Below are 18,234 nucleotides of genomic sequence, written 5' to 3' on the forward strand. Positions count from 1 at the left end.
ATACTCCGAGTACAATACTATAATGAAATACACAAGCCAAATCCCGGAATACAGGGACGCTTAAATCATAAAAGTTCGAGGCATCGGTCAGTCTTTGTACTATAAAACATCATTCCAGTCATATCCCAATGTGTAGGACGAGGGATTCAACCAAAACATCAAACCTTTGAATCTCTCACACCCTTTCTTCCCCCCTTTCCAACATACCTCGCCGAATCAACAACCAGCGCCACCTGGTTTGACAGTGCCACAACCTCCCCTTCCTCCGTCATAATGACAGCCTCTATATCAGCCCTCCCGCCGCGAACAGTCTTCGTCTCAACTCGAGAGTAGAGCCATTCCACCCCGTCCTCGGGAAGTCGACTCTTCAGGTCGATATTGAGCGCCACAGTCGGGTACCAGAATCCGACCAGTGGAGTTGGTCCTGGCTCTTTTCCCTCTCCTCCCCCTGCCGCTGCCGCGGATGATGATCCAAAAAGTTCCATAGCGGCCAACCGCCCCAGCGCCGCAAGGAATACATCCGCCAGACAGACGACTGCCTCGTTCGTCCAACGGGGTGCCTTCTCCCCCGCTTCAGGTGTGAGCCTCGCCCACTGGTCTATAACCATTCCTGCATGTGCTCCCTGTAGAGGTGCGTTTAGGTCAAATTCCAGCCCGTATGTCTCGATATTCGCGCCTACGTGCACAATCGGAACGACCGGGTGCTTCGCCCATCCTCCGTCCCGTCCGGTGGCGGCCAGGTTAGCGAAATTGACTGACCCATCGGCATTGGAGCCCCGCGGCGGGGGCGGATGGAGTTCCCATGGTCCTCTGTGGACGGGTCCGTCATCAAGATCCGGTGGCGAGAGCGTGATATAGCCAACTACTTTGTCTTCAAGCTGTGCGCTCTCGTCAAACCCGGTAGCTGGGTCGAAAGGAGGACCCACGCCGTCCACGTAGTGCGAGTCGGCCGGCTGCGAAAGCGTGACGTGGATTGTGCTCGTCCGCAGACCCAGCTTCATGTCTTGCACGGTCAGAAGGGCTGGTCCGGTATTCGTCCGCCGGAGAAACGAGATCTGGAAGGCGATTGGTTCCGGGGTACTGTTTTTGAATCGCGCGCGGTGTATGGCTTTGAAGTGTGTTGTCGCGAGTCGAGAGAGTATGGCGGTCGTGTAGCCGCCATGGGGGACTATTGTTTTTGTGGATTGTGAGAACCATATACTATTTCAACCGGGTTGAGGTTGATAGGCTGGAAATACCATTTCCGACAGTCCACGCGGGGTCTAAGTTTGCATAGTACGTGTGCGAGCTGAGGGCTGTGACACTAATTGCGTGCTCAAATATATCCGAATGGCTGGGCATTGTACGAGAGTCTGTTCTCTCTGAGGCCTGGAACAAATCTCAAAGAGGCTGGCTAGGGCTAGTGGAACGGAAAGTATCGGTAATCAAGACACCGAGTATGTGATGGGCGAAGACCTCCAGGATCCTGATAACTTTGATAAGTTCTCAAGCGGCTCCGTCGGGGATTTTACGCGAACCCCGCACCGGGTGATGCAGTGGAATGCGGCAGTTATGCCCTTTTCATAATTCGAAATCCGAAATACCGATACGATGAGGAGGCAGGGCTCCAGATCGTCGCAGGATGGGCCAAGTTCGTGGATTCCGTACCCATTCGGAGGCGTTAGAATATATATATATGCTGTGGAAAGGTGACGCTGTTGTCATGCAATATCTATATATGTTCTCTACCGGGACAGCCTCACCCTCCTAGTTTCCAGTCGCGACGCTATGCCTGACACCCAGTGACCCATTCGTCAAGAATGACCGCGAGTCGCGCCCCTTCACCTCCAAGCCATTCGTCAATGAATTCGACCCCTTCTTATCGCCCTTAACAGGGTCAACCCCGTAGCCTCCGCCTCCCGGAGTTAGAATGATTACCCTGTCGCCGGCGGCGAAGTGTGACGTCTTCCGGGGGCCTAACATCACCCGCCTCGTCGCTCCTGTAACAGGGTCCCTCCGAACCCAGATATTCTGGCCCCGCTCGCCATCCTCTCCACCCTCGAGCCCGTATGGCGCCGTGACTCGTCGATCCGTCAGGACGGAAACTTGGAGCGGCATGCGGAATTCAATTTCGCGGATGCATCCGTCACCGCCGCGCCAGTGACCTGCACCGCCGCTGCCGTGGCGGATGGAGAACTCGTGAAGCAGGACGGGGTATCGCTTTTCGAAGATTTCCGGGTCCGTAATTCGTGTGTTTGTCATATGTGTGTGGACTGCACTTGCACCGTGCCAGCCTTTTCCGGCTCCCGCGCCACCGCATATTGTCTCGTAGTAGCCGAAGCCTTTCGTTACTTCGCCTGTGATGGGGTCTGTACCGCCGCAGCCAAAGCTGAGGTTGTTCATTGTGCCCTGAGAGGCGGCAGCGGCATTGAATGCGCGGAGGACGAGGTCTGTGACTTTTTGGGACGTTTCTGTTGTGCAGCCAACCGTCGCTGCGGTGGGGGAGGGTGATAGAATGGTGTTGTCCGGGCACACGACCTTGATTGGTTTCAAGCAGCCCTGGTTAAGGGGGATATCCGTAGAAATCATGCAACGGAGGCAGTACTTTGCGTGATTAGCTTGAGTTGAGGAGCCGAACCTGAGTCACTTACCATAATGACAGAATATGAGCAGGTTGGGGGGGCGTTCAAGTTGCCGGAATGTTCTGGGCCAGTTCCTGTGAAGTCGAAAATAGCATCGCCAGTCTTCTTATCAATGGTGACTTTTAGTTTGAAAGGAATGCCATCGTCGTTGTACTCAGTCGCCTGGAGAACGCCATCATCATATTTTGCAGCAAATTGCTTTAGGAGTTCCCTCACTGCCTGCGCGGCATTATCTTGGATGGCATGCATATAAAGCTGTACAACCGGCCACGTAAACTCCTTGATTAGGGCGTGGATCAACTCAATACCCTTCTGATTGGAAGCGACTGCAGCCTTCAGGTCGGCGATGTTTTCACTGAGTGTCCGCGTGCCACTACAGCCAGGAAAGGACGCGGGTTCGTCATACAGATGCTTTATAAGCCCAGCTTCATCGAACACGCCTTGCTTGATCATCTTGAACGACTCAATTGCAGCGCCTTCATGCCACAGCTCGGTTGAATTGGGAGGCATCGATCCCGGAACGATCCCACCAATGTCCGCATGGTGACCACGGTTAGCTACAAAGAAGATAATCTCCCGCGGGTTCTCCTCATCGTCAAATACTGGGGTGATCGTCGTGATATCCGGAAGATGCGTGCCACCGGCTCGGGGATGGTTACTGATGATGACGTCGCCGGGCCTCAGCGGCTCACCAGATTCCTTGTATCGCTTTGCTTGGTAGGCGATCGCGGAGCTCATCGACCCCAGATGGCTTGGGATGTGGGGCGCGTTAGCCACAAGACCTCCGTCTGCTGAGAAGATTGCGCATGAGTAGTCTAAGCGTTCTTTGATGTTGACGGAAATGGAGGTCTTCTCCATCGTATGCCCCATCTGCTCGGCCACCGTCGTGAAGCGGTGTCCGAAGACACTGAGCTGCACAGGGTCGACGGTGTCGGTAGTAACGCTCTGGTGACCAGCCCGGTCGACTTCAAGAACCACATGCTCAGGGAGGATGATCGCCTTGCTTAGGTGGTCCACAACGATCGTCTGGGTCTTATCAATGATCACTGCAGGGCCCGGAATGTGCACACCTGCGCTGATGGAATTCAGCTCATAGACCGGAGTCTGGGTCCAGCCGTGCTTCTCGAAGAAGACCTTCCGCACAAAAGTGGGAGTTGGTGTGGGAGTTGAATTGTCGGAGGCATGGTTATACTTCTTGAGCTCTTCGAATGGACTGGAGATGTTCAGGACGCGAGATTTGCCAATACTTCGCACGCGCACGTCATCGATGAGGATGTTACGGGCGGACTGCGAGAACCCGAATTCCTGGGTATGCCGAGCTTCGAAGGCGCGACCCGCACCCGCAACCTCCTTTCCCGGTAGTGGGATCATGAGGGAGGTATCGCTTCCCTGGTACCTCATATTCAGGAAGAATTCATGCTTTGTTGATTTGGCGTCGAAGCCTTGTGATTCTAGGCCCTCGGCTCCTCGAGACGATAGTGAGTCTAGTCGTTCCGTGACTTCAGGAACGACAGATTCGGAGAAGGTTATAGCAGCTGGCTCCTGGTTTTCGACCACGACGTCGGCCAAGGCCATTCCGTAGGCGGATAAGATACTCGAGTAGCAGGGGATAATTGCCCGCTTGATGCCAAGATCTCGAGCAACGAAGACTGCGTGTTGGCCACCCGCACCACCAAAAGATCCCAAGTTATGGCTGGCCGCTCCGTAGCCGCGACCCTCGCTAAGGGTGCGGATCGGCCGAGTCATTGTGGCATTTGCGATGGCGAGGAAGCCGAGGGCCAGGGTCTCTGGAGTGAACGGCTCACCATCGCTGTCTTTCTCCTTGTTGACGATGTCGGCTAGTACGCTAAACTTCTCCTTGACGACGTCTAGATCTAGCTTTCGTGGGAAGAAGTCTGGAATGATTCTACCGAGGAGGAAGTTGGCATCGGTGACTGTCAACGGACCTCCCCTGCCATAGCATGCGGGTCCGGGGTTAGCACCGGCGCTGCTTGGGCCGACTTTAAGGAGGCCGTTCTGCCATGCGAGAATGGAGCCCCCACCAGCAGCGACGGTGTTGATATCCAGTTGGGGAGTCTGGATTGTGACCTCCGCCAGAGTATTTTCGAAAATGTGTTCCAAGGCACCGGAGTACCTGGCAACATCCGTGCTGGTACCGCCCTGATGCTCATTAGACTGATATGTCTGCATGTAGGAAAAAGCTCTTTACCATGTCGAAACCTAGTACCGGCGTCCCGTCCGCATCGTCATAGCAAGTCCTGGACAAGCCGACGACTCCTCCAGCTGGCCCGCTCAGCACACCCCTCAAGCCAGTAAACTTGGACCAGCTCGTCAAACCGCCATCTGACTGGCAAATAAGGAGCTTGTTCGCACTCTCGTCCTCAAGATGACCCTTGAAATTCTTGCGGAAACCATCGAGGTAGGCAAATGTCATCGGAGTGAGGTACGCATCTGCGACGGCCGATTGACTCCGGGGTACATATTTAGCCATCGACTGGAGAACAGATGAGGCGGACACCTTGAAGCCCATATCTTCCGCCAGCTTTGCGACTTGGAGCTCGTGCTCCGGATAGGTATAGGAGTGCATGAAGCCAATGGCGATATTCCTGAAGCCTTGAGCTTTGAGTTTTTCAAGGTCAGTCCTGACAGCCTCGAGGTCTGGCTTTTTCATGATCCTTACGACCTCCCCGGTCTGACCCATGACCAGGGCAGAATCTGATGAAACATCGGGATTGTTATACTTATTTTGCGGGGCTTCACTCGCGCCCTCAATGGTGATACGTTCGTCCACTTCCACCACCGTTTCATAGAGCTGCTCCAACCGGCGAACGGAGAGATCGAATAGATCAGGTCTTGTCTGGTTGCCGATAAGAAGGATGTCGCGAAAGCCTTTGGTTGCGAGGAAGGCCACGCGGTCGCCCTTCCTCTCCAATAATGCATTGGTCGCGACTGTCGTCCCCATACGAATTGACTCGATGGGGTCGAGATCTAGAAGTGATCCCCTGGGTATTGACGTCCCTAAGGCGATCTCGAGGATTTGTCTGATACATTCTGTTGGCGCGTCGTCATACTCCTCGGGGCACACCGAAAGGATTTTGAAGACGATGTGCTCTTTGCGCCCGGGCACCTCGGCCCAAGCGTCTGTAAAAGTGCCACCGCGGTCAATGGCAATACGAATGCCGTGGGGTGGCATGATAAAGGATATTGTGAAGGAAGAAAGAGGGGAGACGGCAAAGGAGTGGGGCAAGAGATTAAGGGTCGGGAGGAGGAAGAATATCAGGCGATGAAGGATTAAGACGATACGGCTGGAATGTCAGCATGATTTAACACATCCAAGACATGATACCGTTGATGTCGGAGCCAGTCCGGGCCGATCAGCGAAGCTGAGTTGGAGATGATGGAGCACAAGGCTAGATCAGAAAGGGAAAGTTGGGGTGGGCTAGGGTCTGTGCTGCGTTTATCAAGACCGGCATATATCTGTGAAGCCGAGAAGCAAGGATGCTGATTCAAATTGTCGGCTGGCTTGAGCATGTCGTTTCCGATATGGAACGGGCGTTGAAAGATACCAAACAGCGGCATGGGGTAGTGATGCGATTCTCTCATCGATCAGCTGACCGTCCGATTGAAGCACGAGAAGAGCAGCGCAAACAGTGGCAAAGCGCCTCGCCTCCAAAGTACCGACGTGTACCGATTCGACTTGACCCAACTGAATATCGAGTGTGTACCTTCGCTTCGTAATATCGTAAATTGTCGTCTAGTATCCGTGCCTTCCCAGCGCCCCCACTGCCTTTGTCGGTTTGGGTGCGCCATATAATCCTTTCAGTCACATAATCTTTTTGGTTTTTTTAAAAAATGAAGCTATTCACAATAACCATGACTATTTATCTATAAAAAAGTTGTTGCCTGCCTTTATAGCGTGTTTCTTATTCTCTAGAGCCTGCTAAATTTTTTCCTCCAGGTATTATAGGCAAGGGGTTCTATACAACTTTATATATTGCTTATCCAACTAGACTTGTTCAACCCAACCCGCGAAACCCGCCCCAACCTGCCAAGAAATGGGTTGGGTTGCTAATTTTAATAATCTAATAGGTTTTAGGTTATATATAGGTAATCTAGTAGGTTATCTATATAGAATACCAAGCTATACTAATAAATAAATTAGTATATTATATTTATATATATATATATTAATTATAATTAAATTACTGTATTAAATATAGTAATTTATTTAAAGATATTAATTATTATCTAATTAGGTAGTAATCTACATATATAGATTTTTTAGACTTTTTAGGTTAGATTAATAGGTTTTTCAGTAACCCATGGGCAGGTTTTCAATCTTGATAACCCAACCCAAAACCCACGGTTTAACAAGTCTAATCGAAAGGATTATGTGACCAAAAGGATTATGTGGCGCACCCAAACCGACGAAGGCGGTGGGGGCGCTGGGAAGGCACGGATAGCACGGTAATTCTTACCGAGATCAAGCATTAAAGAGAAATTGGTCCTCAATCTCTGAAGCGAACTGTTTCAGGGTTCCATCCTCCGCGAAGAGCGTGTCCACCCATTGCACTTGATTCCCATCCAAGAAACTGCCAATCAGAGGGTTTCCAAGAACATCGACGCACTCGTAGTCCATGATCCCCGTGCCTCCTCCAGCCCCCTTGTCTACACTGGTGGGCGTTTGGAAGAATTGTTCTGGACCGATCGCATTTGACGCGCCTTCCGCCGACGGTGGTCCAAACTGAATGCTGTCCAAAAGGCCTGTGGCCCGTAGGGTGGACACGCGCTCTTGGATATGCGATAGTCTCTCGCAAAAGTCCACTGCTGGGATATTTCCATCATTCTTTAACGTCCGGAGAACACTCAGAAGCGTCTCCAGGTGATCCGAGTTAACTGGCGTTGCCTTCATCATCGCCGACATGATTAGAATCATCGCGGCTGAGAAAATATGCTGTGCATCCCAATACCCGAAAGTAGCAATTGCACCGTCCAGGAACAGGGCTTCAACGATACGGCTCGATGCTTGCGCTGCATTAACGCAGCTTTCAGCCAGTGCCAAGGTGATGGACGACACGTTTTGTCGGGGAGGATTCTCTCGTGCTTTTGAGCCTAGTTGGATTTGCGATTTGAAGAGGTGAAGGAGGACCGGGCGGGTCGTTTGGATGATGCACTGGTTGTACGCGAGGTGCAAGCTCGCAACAGGTCGCGGCGTACCTCGGTCCTTGACGCGCATATCCGACGGTAGCTCATCGTGCCATTGCCGAAGTTGTTTTAGAATGCTATGCACTTGATGTATGTAAGGCCCGTTTGTCGCTTTCGGTATGCCGTAGATTTGAGTGACTGGGAAGCCATGTTAGTAGCATGAACGTTAAAATACCCTGAGTCAGGACTCACGGATATTCCCAATAATACGTGCCAGCTTGATATTTATTGTGAGGTTGCGAGGGTCAAGGAATTCCGCCATCTCGTCTTTTGTCAACCCATCCATACTTGGCATCTCGACATCGATATCCTCGTCCCTCACCGTGAGAGGTTGCCCGAGTTTCGAGGCGGAGAAGCGATCAAAGAAATACAACACCCACCACGTCCGTCGCCGGCTCTCTCGCTCGACCGGAGTCAGCGTTGTGTGCCTTGAAGCGGAACGATGCATGCCTAAGCTTATGGCCAGCCTCATTGCAATCCCGCTATACGTGTACGCAGTTCTGATGCGACCAAAAATATTGGATGCCCATGCCTGCTTGCATTAGTGACTGTGTATGAGACGTCAACAGGGGAAGATGCCTACTAGTAAGGTCAGGACTTCCACTAGCATTAGAGAGGGCTCTTCGGAATAATCTTGGTTCTCCTGTAGTAGGTTCACGGCCCTTACATAGTAGTTCGTTCCCGGCACTCTATTGTTGTCGCCAATGCCTCTCCGATTCGTGTAGATTTCTCCCAAGGCCATGAGCGCATAGAATTTACATAACCATAGCATTGAAGGGATCATCTCCCTGCGGTAGACCGCATCGACCTCTCTCATGAACGTGACTTCGAGAAACAGTGGGTGATAGTTTCCAATGAAGCGCCGCGCAACGTTTAACAGTAACTTCACATGCATCCTCTCGGGAAGCTGTGCTCCTTGAGGCATTGACAGGCGATCACGAGTACTGAGCCGATAGTAATTGGACAGCCCGGCAGTAGATGGAGTATAGGTATCATCAAGGCACGATAATAGTCGGTTACTGAAGGCCGCGCAGGACGCTTCCCCGATGAACCCTGGCTCAGAAGAACGCTCGTGCACAGAGTCATCGAGCTGCCTATCGAACAAAGGGTTGAACAGAGTACTCTCCTCCGTGGAGAGCGGTGGAGGATCGTCATGGTCCATGGTTCCGCAAAAGACATTCATCGTATGGCCGTTCCCGTGCCGGGCGGCGAGGGTCCGTAAACGTTTGTTGTCTTCTTCAAGCTTATTGACATAGCTGCACACGCTGGGATCAGCCCTGAGCCTCAGACATGGCGCACTACAACACACACCTTTCGGATATTCGAATCGTCCGTTCCTTAGCAGGGAACTGGCAGGCTTCGGCTCTGCCCGTGGCAGCGCATGATTGGCAAGGCGCTTGCCCTGAGCATTTTATCTTTTGTGAGTGACATCGATAGCAACTGTACAGGCGTTGTAAGCCAATTCAGGTCCAACCATTGAGCACTCGAGCCATGAAGGGAGTGCTCACGCTGCCAGAAGCCGCTTCGGGCGTCTTGGGCCTTTGCTCGCCATCCGGGGTGGGTTCGTTCTCCGTTCGGGAAACTTCTGCAGAGCTGGATATCTTTGATGCTGATAACGGCTGTGGGGTCTGGGGAAAGCAGGGGTGAACGGTTGAAGAGTTGAACTAGGCAGAGAGAGCGTGTTACCGGTCGGAATGCTGGAGACTCTCGCTCGGGAGAGACTCAAAAGAAGATGGCCGGCAAAAGTCACGTTACCAGCCAATCACGGGATCCCAAAGCAGCCAACTCCTCTCCTGGGACCAACGCGTGGAGTCGTGGAGTCCAATCCGCACCCCGAATACGATGCGATGGCGTCGCATCATTTTCTTATCTCGCCCTGACTCCAGATCGGGGGAAGGTCCGGCTCCAGGGGGTTGCATTGTTGATAAATCGCCTGCAATCCTCGAGTTTTTCGTCCTCCACCAACATCGGGCGCTCCCAACACCACTTGGGCCGTTTTCTTGAGCCAACCAGATTCGCCGCCATGTCCTCGGCCCTTGACGTCCCGAAGTCTCCATCCAACGACCTCGAGAAAGAAATCCAGGACCAACGCCCCGCCAGCCAGCATGACATCTACATCGACCCAGCGGCCGAAAAGGCCCTGCTCCGCAAGCTTGACATGTGGATCGTGCCCCCCGTCATGCTCCTCTACTTGCTGAGCTTCTTGGACCGCGTCAACATTGGCAATGCTCGGCTCTACGGGATGGAGGAGGATCTCGGTCTCGTCCAGGATCAGTACCAGATTGCAGTGTCAATTCTCTTCGTTACGTACATCCTCTCTGAACTCCCGTCTAACCTGGTCATAAAGCGGTTTACGCCGTCGCGGTGGATCTCTTTCATTACGACGTCTTGGGGTATCGTCGCAACCCTGACTGGGATTGTTCAGGGATTTAAAGGCCTCGTAGCCTGTCGCGTGATCCTCGGCGCGCTGGAGGGCGGCCTCTTTCCTGGTCTGACAATTTACCTAACGATGTTCTACACGAAGCGCGAGTATGCGCTGCGGATTGGGTATCTGTTCGTCTCGGCCGCGATCTCTGGATCTGTCGGCGGACTTCTGGCCTACGGGATCGGATATATGGACGGTATTGCCGGGCTACGTGGCTGGCGCTGGATCATCATTCTCGAAGGAATCCCCACATTCATCCTCGGTATTGCAGTCTGGTTCTGGCTTGCCGATACCCCAGATACGGCGCATTATCTGACCATGCAAGAGCGTGAGCTGATCGACCTCCGGATGCGCCGACAAGTCGGGCACACGAAGTCGTCCGACCAGATGCAAAAGGAGGACGTCTACGCCGGCTTGAAGGACTGGAAAATCTGGCTTTTCTGTATTGGCCAGTTTGGCGGCGACACAATCCTCTACGGATACTCAACATTCCTACCTACCATTATCAATGGACTCGGCGATTGGAGCACTGCGCAAGTCCAAGCGCTTACGATCCCGTGCTACGCGCTTGGTGCGATTAGTTATCTCGTCGTCGCGTGGTTCTCCGACCGTTTCCAGAGACGCGCTGTTTTTACCGTTGCCTTTGGGCTGACTTGTGCGGCTGGTTATGCGATTCTTGTAAGCACGGCGCCCGGTGGTGTGAAATATTTTGGATGCTTCCTTGTGGCGATGGGGTTGTATGTCATTGTAGGCTTGCCGCTGGCGTGGCTGCCAAGTAATAACCCGCGGTATGGGAAGCGGACAGTTGCAACGGGGTTGCAGCTGACAATTGGGAATTCGGCGGGGATTCCGGCTCCATTCGTACGTATTATCATGCTTGGCCCCTGCATTTAAAGGATTATACTGACGGTAGACGTGCAGCTATATCAAACACATGAAGGGCCCCGCTTCGTCAAAGGTCATGCGGTGTCCATGGCGCTAGTTGCCATGTCTGCGATCATCTACATGGCCTTCTGGGCGTTGTTCCATCATAAGAATCAGAGGAAGCTCACTGGGAAGGAGAACCACAGGGTGGAGGGCATGACGGAGGAAGAGGCGGAGGAACTTGGAGAGCATAACCCTCGCTTCCTGTACACCTATTAAGGCTGGCACATGACTTTATCTTCTACCAACTGTCATGGATGTAGCGTCAGCGCCTCAATGAGATTATTCACTTCTAACTAATTGGTGTGTCGAGCTTGGTGGCCACTGCATCTGTAGGTGTACTACTTGAGGCCACTTGATCCAAAGCCAACCCCACATTGGTTCAAGTACAGGAAGAGTAACAGGGAAAGACCATGGTAATTATCTGTCTATCGCAAACCCACGACAGAAAGCTAATATTCGTTAGAGTATCTTCCCAGCGCCGTCGCCATTTCCCCCGATGGAAGCGATTCAGTTCACCAAGGGGGAGCTGTTCGGCGCTGCCATGGTACCGGGAGAAACAGTTGGAATTTGCCGCTCCACTAAAAGGGTCAACCCTTCTAGTGAAGGGGTTATTCTGGTTGATACCTTGAATTAGATGTTGTCGAGCTAAAGGGATTTGAGAAAGAGGTAGTTATGAAAATGAATATACAACCGGCGTAGCTGCACAATAGCATTGGTTATGCGATAGGTAGCTTTATTGAATGAGTCGAATCGTCTTTATCTTCTCTCAAAATGCAGTTCGTGCTGATCAGCATATTGATTAGAACATTGGGTCATACCTTCAGGGCTCTGTGACCGAATTGCATTCGTAGCCTGCACTTCAAGCTCTTTTTACTATAAATCATCTATCTACTATGCTTCGAAACCACGCACTTTTTGTTTCACGCCTCACTCCACTCGAGCCGAGCTTTCGCTGTAGAGAGGAGCAGACCTGATCGCTCAGCTGCAAAGACCACAGTTAACCATAGCAAGTATGTGCTCCAGACAGCTCTGCCGGCGATAAGCTGGACTCAAGCCACAACCGAAGACCGGCATTCCCGCCCATCAGCACGCAATCGCCGCTAAGAGTTGCGAGGCTGCTCACTTGGTGCTTAAACGGACAACAGCATCAGAAATGATAGTTGAAGGGCTGTCAATCTCGATATAATGTACCAGCCAATTGACGGGAAATATGTTGAGCAAAGAGATCTACTCAAACGTAATTCAGCCTATCCTCTATTCAACTACTGAGGGACCTCCCTCTTCTCGACAAAGACAGGCTCCCCAAACGCCTCCTTGACCCCCTCGCTCTCAATAACCCGCTTGAAATACGCCACAACAACGGGATATTTCTCGCGCATCTCCCGATCAATCACAAGACGGAACCCCCAAACAAGCGACTGCACAATGGTGATATCCGCAAGACTCAGCTTCGCCTCCGTCGCCACCCACGTCCGGCTCGCCAGGCGCGTCTCCAGCGCAGCCAGCGCACGCTCCATACCCTGCAGTGCGCGCGTCTCCGCCGCCTCATCGTACTTCCCGACACCGAGGCGCGGGAGGAGACACGTCATGCAGTGTGTCGTGATCTCGTTCTCGGCTAGCAGGATCCACTGCTGGATAAGGGCGCGCTCGGCGGGCGACGACCCCACGAGCTGGTCTCGCGCTGGCCCGCTCTCTGCGACGTATTGCGCGATGGCGCCGGACTCGAAGAGGTTCACGCCATCGGCACTTGTGAAGGCGGGCACCTTGCCTAAGGGGAACTTGGCGAGGAAGTCGGGGGTGCGGTTTGTTTCGCGAAAGGTGAAGGGGGCGTCTTCGAGGGTGAGGCCGTTGATGTTTGCGACGGCGCGGATCTGCTGGGTGTCAGGGTGCATGTCACACAGTCGCGGGCGATAGAAACTTACCTTGGCAACCCGGGGGTTGTTGGGGTAGCTGTAGATGGTTCCGAAGGGGGCCATTTTGGTTATCTCTCTGGGGATGGAGGTGATGTGGAGTCCAATGCTCAATGTGTTGCTGAATTTATAGGTGATGGGTGCTTGATCCGATTTCTCAGCATTTGAAATCGATCTGCAGGCGGGGCTGAAAGAAGGAAGAGAGTCGAAGCAGAGAGAACAGCTGCGCACTGTGCACGTCCATCCGGCATATTTCTCGTGTCTGGTGTATGGACACGAACTCTATTCATCGCTGAGGTTCTGCACAATGCCCAATTGATTGAGATGACAGATTGGGTATGCCTCGTCCAGGATCGAGGAGAAAGTCCACCTTGGTTGGTGGGTGGAGTTACCTTTTACCAACCAATACCTATATGATAAATTTCTTGTTTTGCCAAAACTTTAATATAAAATGAACTAGCTCCAGAGAACGAGTTGTTCCTGAAATAGATCTTTAATTAATGTCATGGGTTCAGTTGCTAATTGGTCAACAATTTGTCGGTTGGGAATATTACTGTGGTAATTAGAGACCAAGCCACTATAAGCATGGAGGGCAAGGCTTACTCCTGCTCCACTTCTGGCCAATTTATCGCGCCGGCGGGGTTTATTCAGGCGATTCTGAGCGAGAGTACCCTGGCCGGATCCGCGATGCGGCGACGCGGCGCGTCCATGTTCGGCAATGCGCTGCCGCAGAGTGCCAGATCAGGTAGGGCTGAGGTTCTGACGCAGTTTGTCGATTTGATCAGGGTAGTAGGCCAGGGCTCTACCGGTGAATCGAGTCAGATATGACCGTGTTCCTGTGGCTGTACTCTCGACAATCGGTATCTTGAATTCAAGGCTGGAAGGTTAATCTACACCGCAGATGTATTATCCTGTCATACTTTACACCTAGAATGCGAGGACCTGTGAAAGTGACGCTAAAAATGACCACTTTTGAAGCGAGAAAAACCGCCTTTCCACCTCCAACGCACCACGATTCTACACCTGCCAAGCATTGTAGTCATCTTTCTTGGATAATAAATATTAGCGCACAACTCGACCAAACGGCTTCTCTCCTATTGCTGAATGTCCAGCAAGACGGGAAAGATTTTTTGTAACGGCAAAATGTTTTAAATATGGCGGTGTAAATTCCGCTACCCAGTCATTCGGTGACAGAGCATCCACCATTTCCCAAGTAAGCGGGTTGCAGATGTATATGCAATAAACTTTGGTAAATTGCAGCAATCAAAAGTTGGCGGCTATGCTGGCGCAGGGGGCTAGTTTTTATTGTGCGTCTGGGGTTATTTGGTATGAGTTACAGCTATAATTGACTGTCCTGAAAGACTTCTTGATGCCTTTCAATCCGTACTTTACTTCAATTTCGAGCTCCTATTCCGGTGCGCCGCAATCTAACATTGTTTCTACACCTTTTGGCCCCAAATTCAAGACTTTATTTTAGTTGAAGACCTTGAAGAAATAGCAACATGATGCCCACTAGGCAGACTATTCCATTAGAACACGATTATATCCAGGCAGAAACATCTATGCTACAGCTCCAGTTACCTCACGACGATTTAGATACAAATCAGGCCGTCGAACATGCATCTAACATTGTTGAAGACTTCCGGGTCCGTTCTGGACCAATGCCAGCATCTGACTCTCTGCTCCCCAACATCCAAACTCCTAACAGTGTCAACGGCCATGCGATAATCAGCGCTCTTTCTCAACCATACTTCGGGACTTTTGGCAATATTGGAGATGATGCGGCTCAACAGTCTGAGCCTGGCCCCACAGGAGCTCCCACAGTTCTCCCTGTTACAACCGACACAGCCGAGTGTGCCTTACGTTGATGGAATACCACTCTTTCACCCTTCTCCACGTCACGCACCGCTGTCATAGCCAGATTCATGTTGTACGATTGAATATCCACATCCTTGTCTGATCCATCCAGAATTAACCGCTTCAGTCAATACAGTTTTGGGAAGGAGAACGACGTCTCGAACTTCTGTGGGCTTCTTCCAGCCACCTGCATTCGTGACACCACACTTTCCGGGATGGTGGAAGACTCAGTCTGCGGATCGGGCTAGGGCTTTTTATCGATCGGCTATATTAACACACAATGTGACCGCATGCATCACCCCCAGTGCCGGCGCTGGCCCTGGCGTCCAGAAGTTGCTATGGAACACAGCAACATGAATAACCCTACTCCTGACTTTTCCGTCCACACAGCGCTGGAACCACAGTCATAGCACCGAGTGGCGAGTGCCATGCCAGGCACTTCCGCACTGTATCCAATAATCACATCTTTGTTGCTCCTTACCCGGGTTCCCCATTTCTCCTCACTTCAAACTTGGGTAGATCCTTACCCAGCAAATTCACCTTCTTTCTTTTCCCCCCTTCCCTTGTGTTCGGCTCTCTGCAACCGTCCGTTCTTTACTCTGTGTTGTTGGTCTTGCGATTTTGGGCTGCCGCTCCTTCGCTAGTTGGCATGTCACTCTCTTCTCATTATTGTCTGCGCGATCTTTCCGAACATTTATCCCATTGCCCATTCTTCTGCACTCTTACTCGAGGCATTCGCTTGTCTCGTTATTCCCTCATTTAAACTGCATATAGCCTTATCATCAGCTAACAGCGCGACGAAGAACGGCATTTTCTCGTGAATTGTAGTGTCAACTCTACAACCCGATATGAGGCCGGTCAGATCATGCTTGTCATACGAGTATTAAGCACTACCATGACGTCCTTCCCTTTCTTCTGCCGTTCGGCTATTGTTACCAGTTTTCTTGGCCTGCTGAGCTCAGCTCTGGCCGCAAATACCGCAGCATGGAATCAAGATCCATCTACCCGACCATGACTGACCGGTTCGCACGGACAGATGGCTCAACAACCTCCCCATGCAACGCTAGTGCCAGCCTATACTATGGAGGTACATCGCGAGGAACAGTCAATCATCTCTACTATATCCAAGGGATGGGCTTCGACGCCGTCATGATTTCCCCGACCATCGAGAATATTGAAGGTCGCGTCTCCTATAGGGAAGCCTACCATGGCTACTGGCTGTTGGACCTGTGCTCCCTCAACCCACAATTTGGAACACACTAGGATCTTCTAGACCTTAGCAGCGTGCTTCACTCCCGCGGCATGTTCCTGATGATGGATACCATCATCAATAGCTTGGCCTACTTGGCCAATGGCGAAGACCCAGCCACGAGCATTGACTGCTCGGTCTTTACACCGTTCATTTTATTTCTTTAGTACTATTCTTTTCTTTTCTTTTTATAGTATTAGATATCCTTTTCTTCCTTTTTACTAATTTTTGTGTTTATAACTATATTAGCTAGTTTCTTTATATTTTCTTGCTATTTTTTGTATAGCTTATTTAATCTTAAGGTAATAATTATATTATCCCCTATACTAATAAGTATATAGATAGTATTAATATCTTTAATTATATATGCTAGTTGCTATTCCTAGTTTATTAGTTTAGTTATTATTCTAGTAGTATTAACTTGTATTTTATAAATTATCTATATAATACTTATTTATAAATCATAGGTAGATAGTCCTTAATCTTTTTTAATATAATAATTTTTTGCTATATATCCAGGTTTATTAAACTTGAAATATTTTCTATTAAACTTCTTCTTTCCTTTACTATTCTAGTTATTTTATTAAGTCTTGCTAATAATAGTATTTATTTATATTTTAATATCTTTATTCTTGTCTTATTATTACTTCTAATAATTAAATAGTTTTTTTTATTACTACTTCTTAAGCTATTATTTAGTATATTAAGTCTTAATTTTAGATACTTGATTAATAAGCTTGTTCAGACTCTCAGGCTTATTATTAATTAATATAAATATATTTTTAGTTTTTATCTTTAATCTCTTGTAATAGGCAGACTTGAATATATTATCTTCCTATATTAGGTTAGGTACAATCTAGTAGAACTTTGTAGTATATTCTCTATATATTATCTTTCCTTAGTATTGTCAGAGAATCAGATATTGACAGCCAATGGATTCTGCTGTGCTACAGCTCTGCACCGTGATGCTAAGGAATAACAATAAACCAATCTAGTTATATCAGGTGATATAATACTAGAGCAAAAAGGGACTATAGTAGTATCACTGCTTGTATATATCTAAGCAGTTGTTATGACCCACGCCAAGGCGGTGAAAATATTATGCCGGACACAACATTACCAAGGTGGAAATATTATTAGATAACAATATTTCCCTCATGCTTATTTTATCAATACTTGATATTACACCCACAACAAAATTATTATAGTAGTAATTTTGTAGAGCTTTAGTGTTACTATCTTGTATTAATACTAATACTAATTAGGTAACAACTAGCCTATTTACCCTATTATATAGTAAAGGTTACCAAGATTAATACCCATGAACTAGGGCAAAGAAACACGTGACTATATATCTTAATATATATTCTTAAAGATATATCTTAGAGTATACCAGGCCATGTAATATAATTAGGTATACCTTAGAGTATACTTTAAAAAGTATACTAGAAGGTAGGAACTAAAGAGATATTTAAGGATACTTATTACTACTATATCTAGCTTTTCTATTTTTATAATTAATACTATTATTATTCTAGAGTAACTAGTTTTTAAACTATCTTTATAAAGTAACTTGTCTAGTACTTACTCTATAAGTTATAATATATATACTATAAGCTAGTTCTATTTTCTTATTTTAACTTTAATCTAACTATAACAAGTTTTTATACTTGTTAGATATGACTATACCAGGTAAGACAAGTTAATCCAAATCCTTTAGGAGTCCCATGTGAAGAGCCTAGGATTAGAAGCGCACGAGAGGTTATTACTTTAATAATAAATTAATTACTAGTTAGTACAAGTTGTATCTTGGATTAACTTAAAGCTACTAATATAATGTCTTAATACTAGTACCAAGCTATTACATTCTTAGAGAGTAAAATCTTGCAGGAGACTATTGCTAGAATACAGGTGCAACTTAACAAATAGACTAGAGTTATTAATCAAGTGTTATGAACCCTCAGCCTACAGTCAGCAGAGCGGAGTCACAAGGCAGAAAGTCAAGGCTAGGGAGCCACTTTGGATTTAAATCCAACCTTG

At 49.3% G+C, this 18,234-nt stretch overlaps 8 protein-coding genes across 8 annotated transcripts; 4 read left to right on the forward strand and 4 right to left on the reverse strand.

The window, feature by feature from the left end:
• Positions 1–158: 158 nt before the first annotated feature.
• Positions 159–1,341, reverse strand: BJX67DRAFT_384223 (thioesterase family protein; the record flags this gene model as incomplete). The annotated part of the gene is made up of 2 exons (XM_071033627.1): positions 159–1,168; positions 1,239–1,341. The coding sequence occupies 2 exons, from the start codon at positions 1,339–1,341 to the stop codon at positions 159–161; spliced, it is 1,113 nt and encodes a 370-aa protein (XP_070883028.1).
• A 276-nt stretch (positions 1,342–1,617) lies between these two features.
• On the reverse strand, positions 1,618–6,254 carry BJX67DRAFT_390298 (Hydantoinase B/oxoprolinase-domain-containing protein). The gene is made up of 3 exons (XM_071034626.1): positions 4,831–6,254; positions 2,631–4,781; positions 1,618–2,583 (listed from the first exon to the last, which is right to left on the reverse strand). The coding sequence occupies exons 1-3, from the start codon at positions 5,812–5,814 to the stop codon at positions 1,747–1,749; spliced, it is 3,972 nt and encodes a 1,323-aa protein (XP_070883029.1). The 5' UTR covers positions 5,815–6,254; the 3' UTR covers positions 1,618–1,746.
• A 623-nt stretch (positions 6,255–6,877) lies between these two features.
• BJX67DRAFT_362315 (Zn(II)2Cys6 transcription factor) lies at positions 6,878–9,582 on the reverse strand. The gene is made up of 5 exons (XM_071029985.1): positions 9,335–9,582; positions 9,138–9,266; positions 8,410–9,082; positions 8,019–8,358; positions 6,878–7,964 (listed from the first exon to the last, which is right to left on the reverse strand). Exons 1-5 carry the CDS (start codon positions 9,376–9,378, stop codon positions 7,105–7,107), a joined length of 2,046 nt encoding a protein of 681 aa, XP_070883030.1. The 5' UTR covers positions 9,379–9,582; the 3' UTR covers positions 6,878–7,104.
• A 63-nt stretch (positions 9,583–9,645) lies between these two features.
• Positions 9,646–11,491, forward strand: BJX67DRAFT_230184 (major facilitator superfamily domain-containing protein). The gene is made up of 2 exons (XM_071025920.1): positions 9,646–11,112; positions 11,173–11,491. The coding sequence occupies exons 1-2, from the start codon at positions 9,850–9,852 to the stop codon at positions 11,392–11,394; spliced, it is 1,485 nt and encodes a 494-aa protein (XP_070883031.1). The 5' UTR covers positions 9,646–9,849; the 3' UTR covers positions 11,395–11,491.
• Positions 11,492–11,698: 207 nt separating this feature from the next.
• Positions 11,699–13,221, reverse strand: BJX67DRAFT_362321 (glutathione S-transferase family protein). The gene is made up of 2 exons (XM_071029986.1): positions 13,101–13,221; positions 11,699–13,049 (listed from the first exon to the last, which is right to left on the reverse strand). Exons 1-2 carry the CDS (start codon positions 13,152–13,154, stop codon positions 12,441–12,443), a joined length of 663 nt encoding a protein of 220 aa, XP_070883032.1. The 5' UTR covers positions 13,155–13,221; the 3' UTR covers positions 11,699–12,440.
• BJX67DRAFT_362323 (uncharacterized protein) lies at positions 13,222–14,043 on the forward strand. Its single transcript, XM_071029987.1, has one exon. The coding sequence runs from the start codon at positions 13,674–13,676 to the stop codon at positions 13,914–13,916; it is 243 nt and encodes an 80-aa protein (XP_070883033.1). The 5' UTR covers positions 13,222–13,673; the 3' UTR covers positions 13,917–14,043.
• A 550-nt stretch (positions 14,044–14,593) lies between these two features.
• On the forward strand, positions 14,594–14,956 carry BJX67DRAFT_384228 (uncharacterized protein; the record flags this gene model as incomplete). Its single annotated transcript, XM_071033628.1, has 1 exon — positions 14,594–14,956. One exon carries the CDS (start codon positions 14,594–14,596, stop codon positions 14,954–14,956), a length of 363 nt encoding a protein of 120 aa, XP_070883034.1.
• Positions 14,957–15,737: 781 nt separating this feature from the next.
• BJX67DRAFT_362324 (glycoside hydrolase superfamily) lies at positions 15,738–16,236 on the forward strand. The gene has a single exon (XM_071029988.1). It carries the CDS (start codon positions 15,930–15,932, stop codon positions 16,206–16,208), a length of 279 nt encoding a protein of 92 aa, XP_070883035.1. The 5' UTR covers positions 15,738–15,929; the 3' UTR covers positions 16,209–16,236.
• The last annotated feature ends 1,998 nt before the right edge of the window (positions 16,237–18,234 follow it).

Source organism: Aspergillus lucknowensis (assembly GCF_044049455.1).
Source record: "Aspergillus lucknowensis strain CBS 449.75 chromosome Unknown BJX67scaffold_45, whole genome shotgun sequence".
NCBI lineage: Eukaryota > Fungi > Ascomycota > Eurotiomycetes > Eurotiales > Aspergillaceae > Aspergillus > Aspergillus lucknowensis.

Bases quoted from the DNA above. Each gene is read 5' to 3' on its own strand.
- BJX67DRAFT_390298 (XM_071034626.1), bottom strand. From the start codon at position 5,814: ATGCCACCCCACGGCATTCGTATTGCCATTGACCGCGGTGGCACTTTT. The intron at 4,782-4,830 runs GTAAAGAGCTTT...AATGAGCATCAG, and splicing joins CGGTACTAGGTTTCGACATG to GGCGGTACCAGCACGGATGT. The intron at 2,584-2,630 runs GTAAGTGACTCA...AATCACGCAAAG, and splicing joins GCTCATATTCTGTCATTATG to TACTGCCTCCGTTGCATGAT.
- BJX67DRAFT_362315 (XM_071029985.1), bottom strand. From the start codon at position 9,378: ATGGCGAGCAAAGGCCCAAGACGCCCGAAGCGGCTTCTGGCAGC. The intron at 8,359-8,409 runs GTAGGCATCTTC...TAATGCAAGCAG, and splicing joins TGGAAGTCCTGACCTTACTA to GCATGGGCATCCAATATTTT. The intron at 7,965-8,018 runs GTGAGTCCTGAC...ATGGCTTCCCAG, and splicing joins ACGTATTATTGGGAATATCC to TCACTCAAATCTACGGCATA.
- BJX67DRAFT_230184 (XM_071025920.1), top strand. From the start codon at position 9,850: ATGTCCTCGGCCCTTGACGTCCCGAAGTCTCCATCCAACGACCTCGAG. The intron at 11,113-11,172 runs GTACGTATTATC...GTAGACGTGCAG, and splicing joins CGGGGATTCCGGCTCCATTC to CTATATCAAACACATGAAGG.
- BJX67DRAFT_362321 (XM_071029986.1), bottom strand. From the start codon at position 13,154: ATGGCCCCCTTCGGAACCATCTACAGCTACCCCAACAACCCCCGGGTT. The intron at 13,050-13,100 runs GTAAGTTTCTAT...GACACCCAGCAG, and splicing joins ACAACCCCCGGGTTGCCAAG to ATCCGCGCCGTCGCAAACAT.
- BJX67DRAFT_362323 (XM_071029987.1), top strand. From the start codon at position 13,674: ATGGAGGGCAAGGCTTACTCCTGCTCCACTTCTGGCCAATTTATCGCG.
- BJX67DRAFT_362324 (XM_071029988.1), top strand. From the start codon at position 15,930: ATGGAATCAAGATCCATCTACCCGACCATGACTGACCGGTTCGCACGG.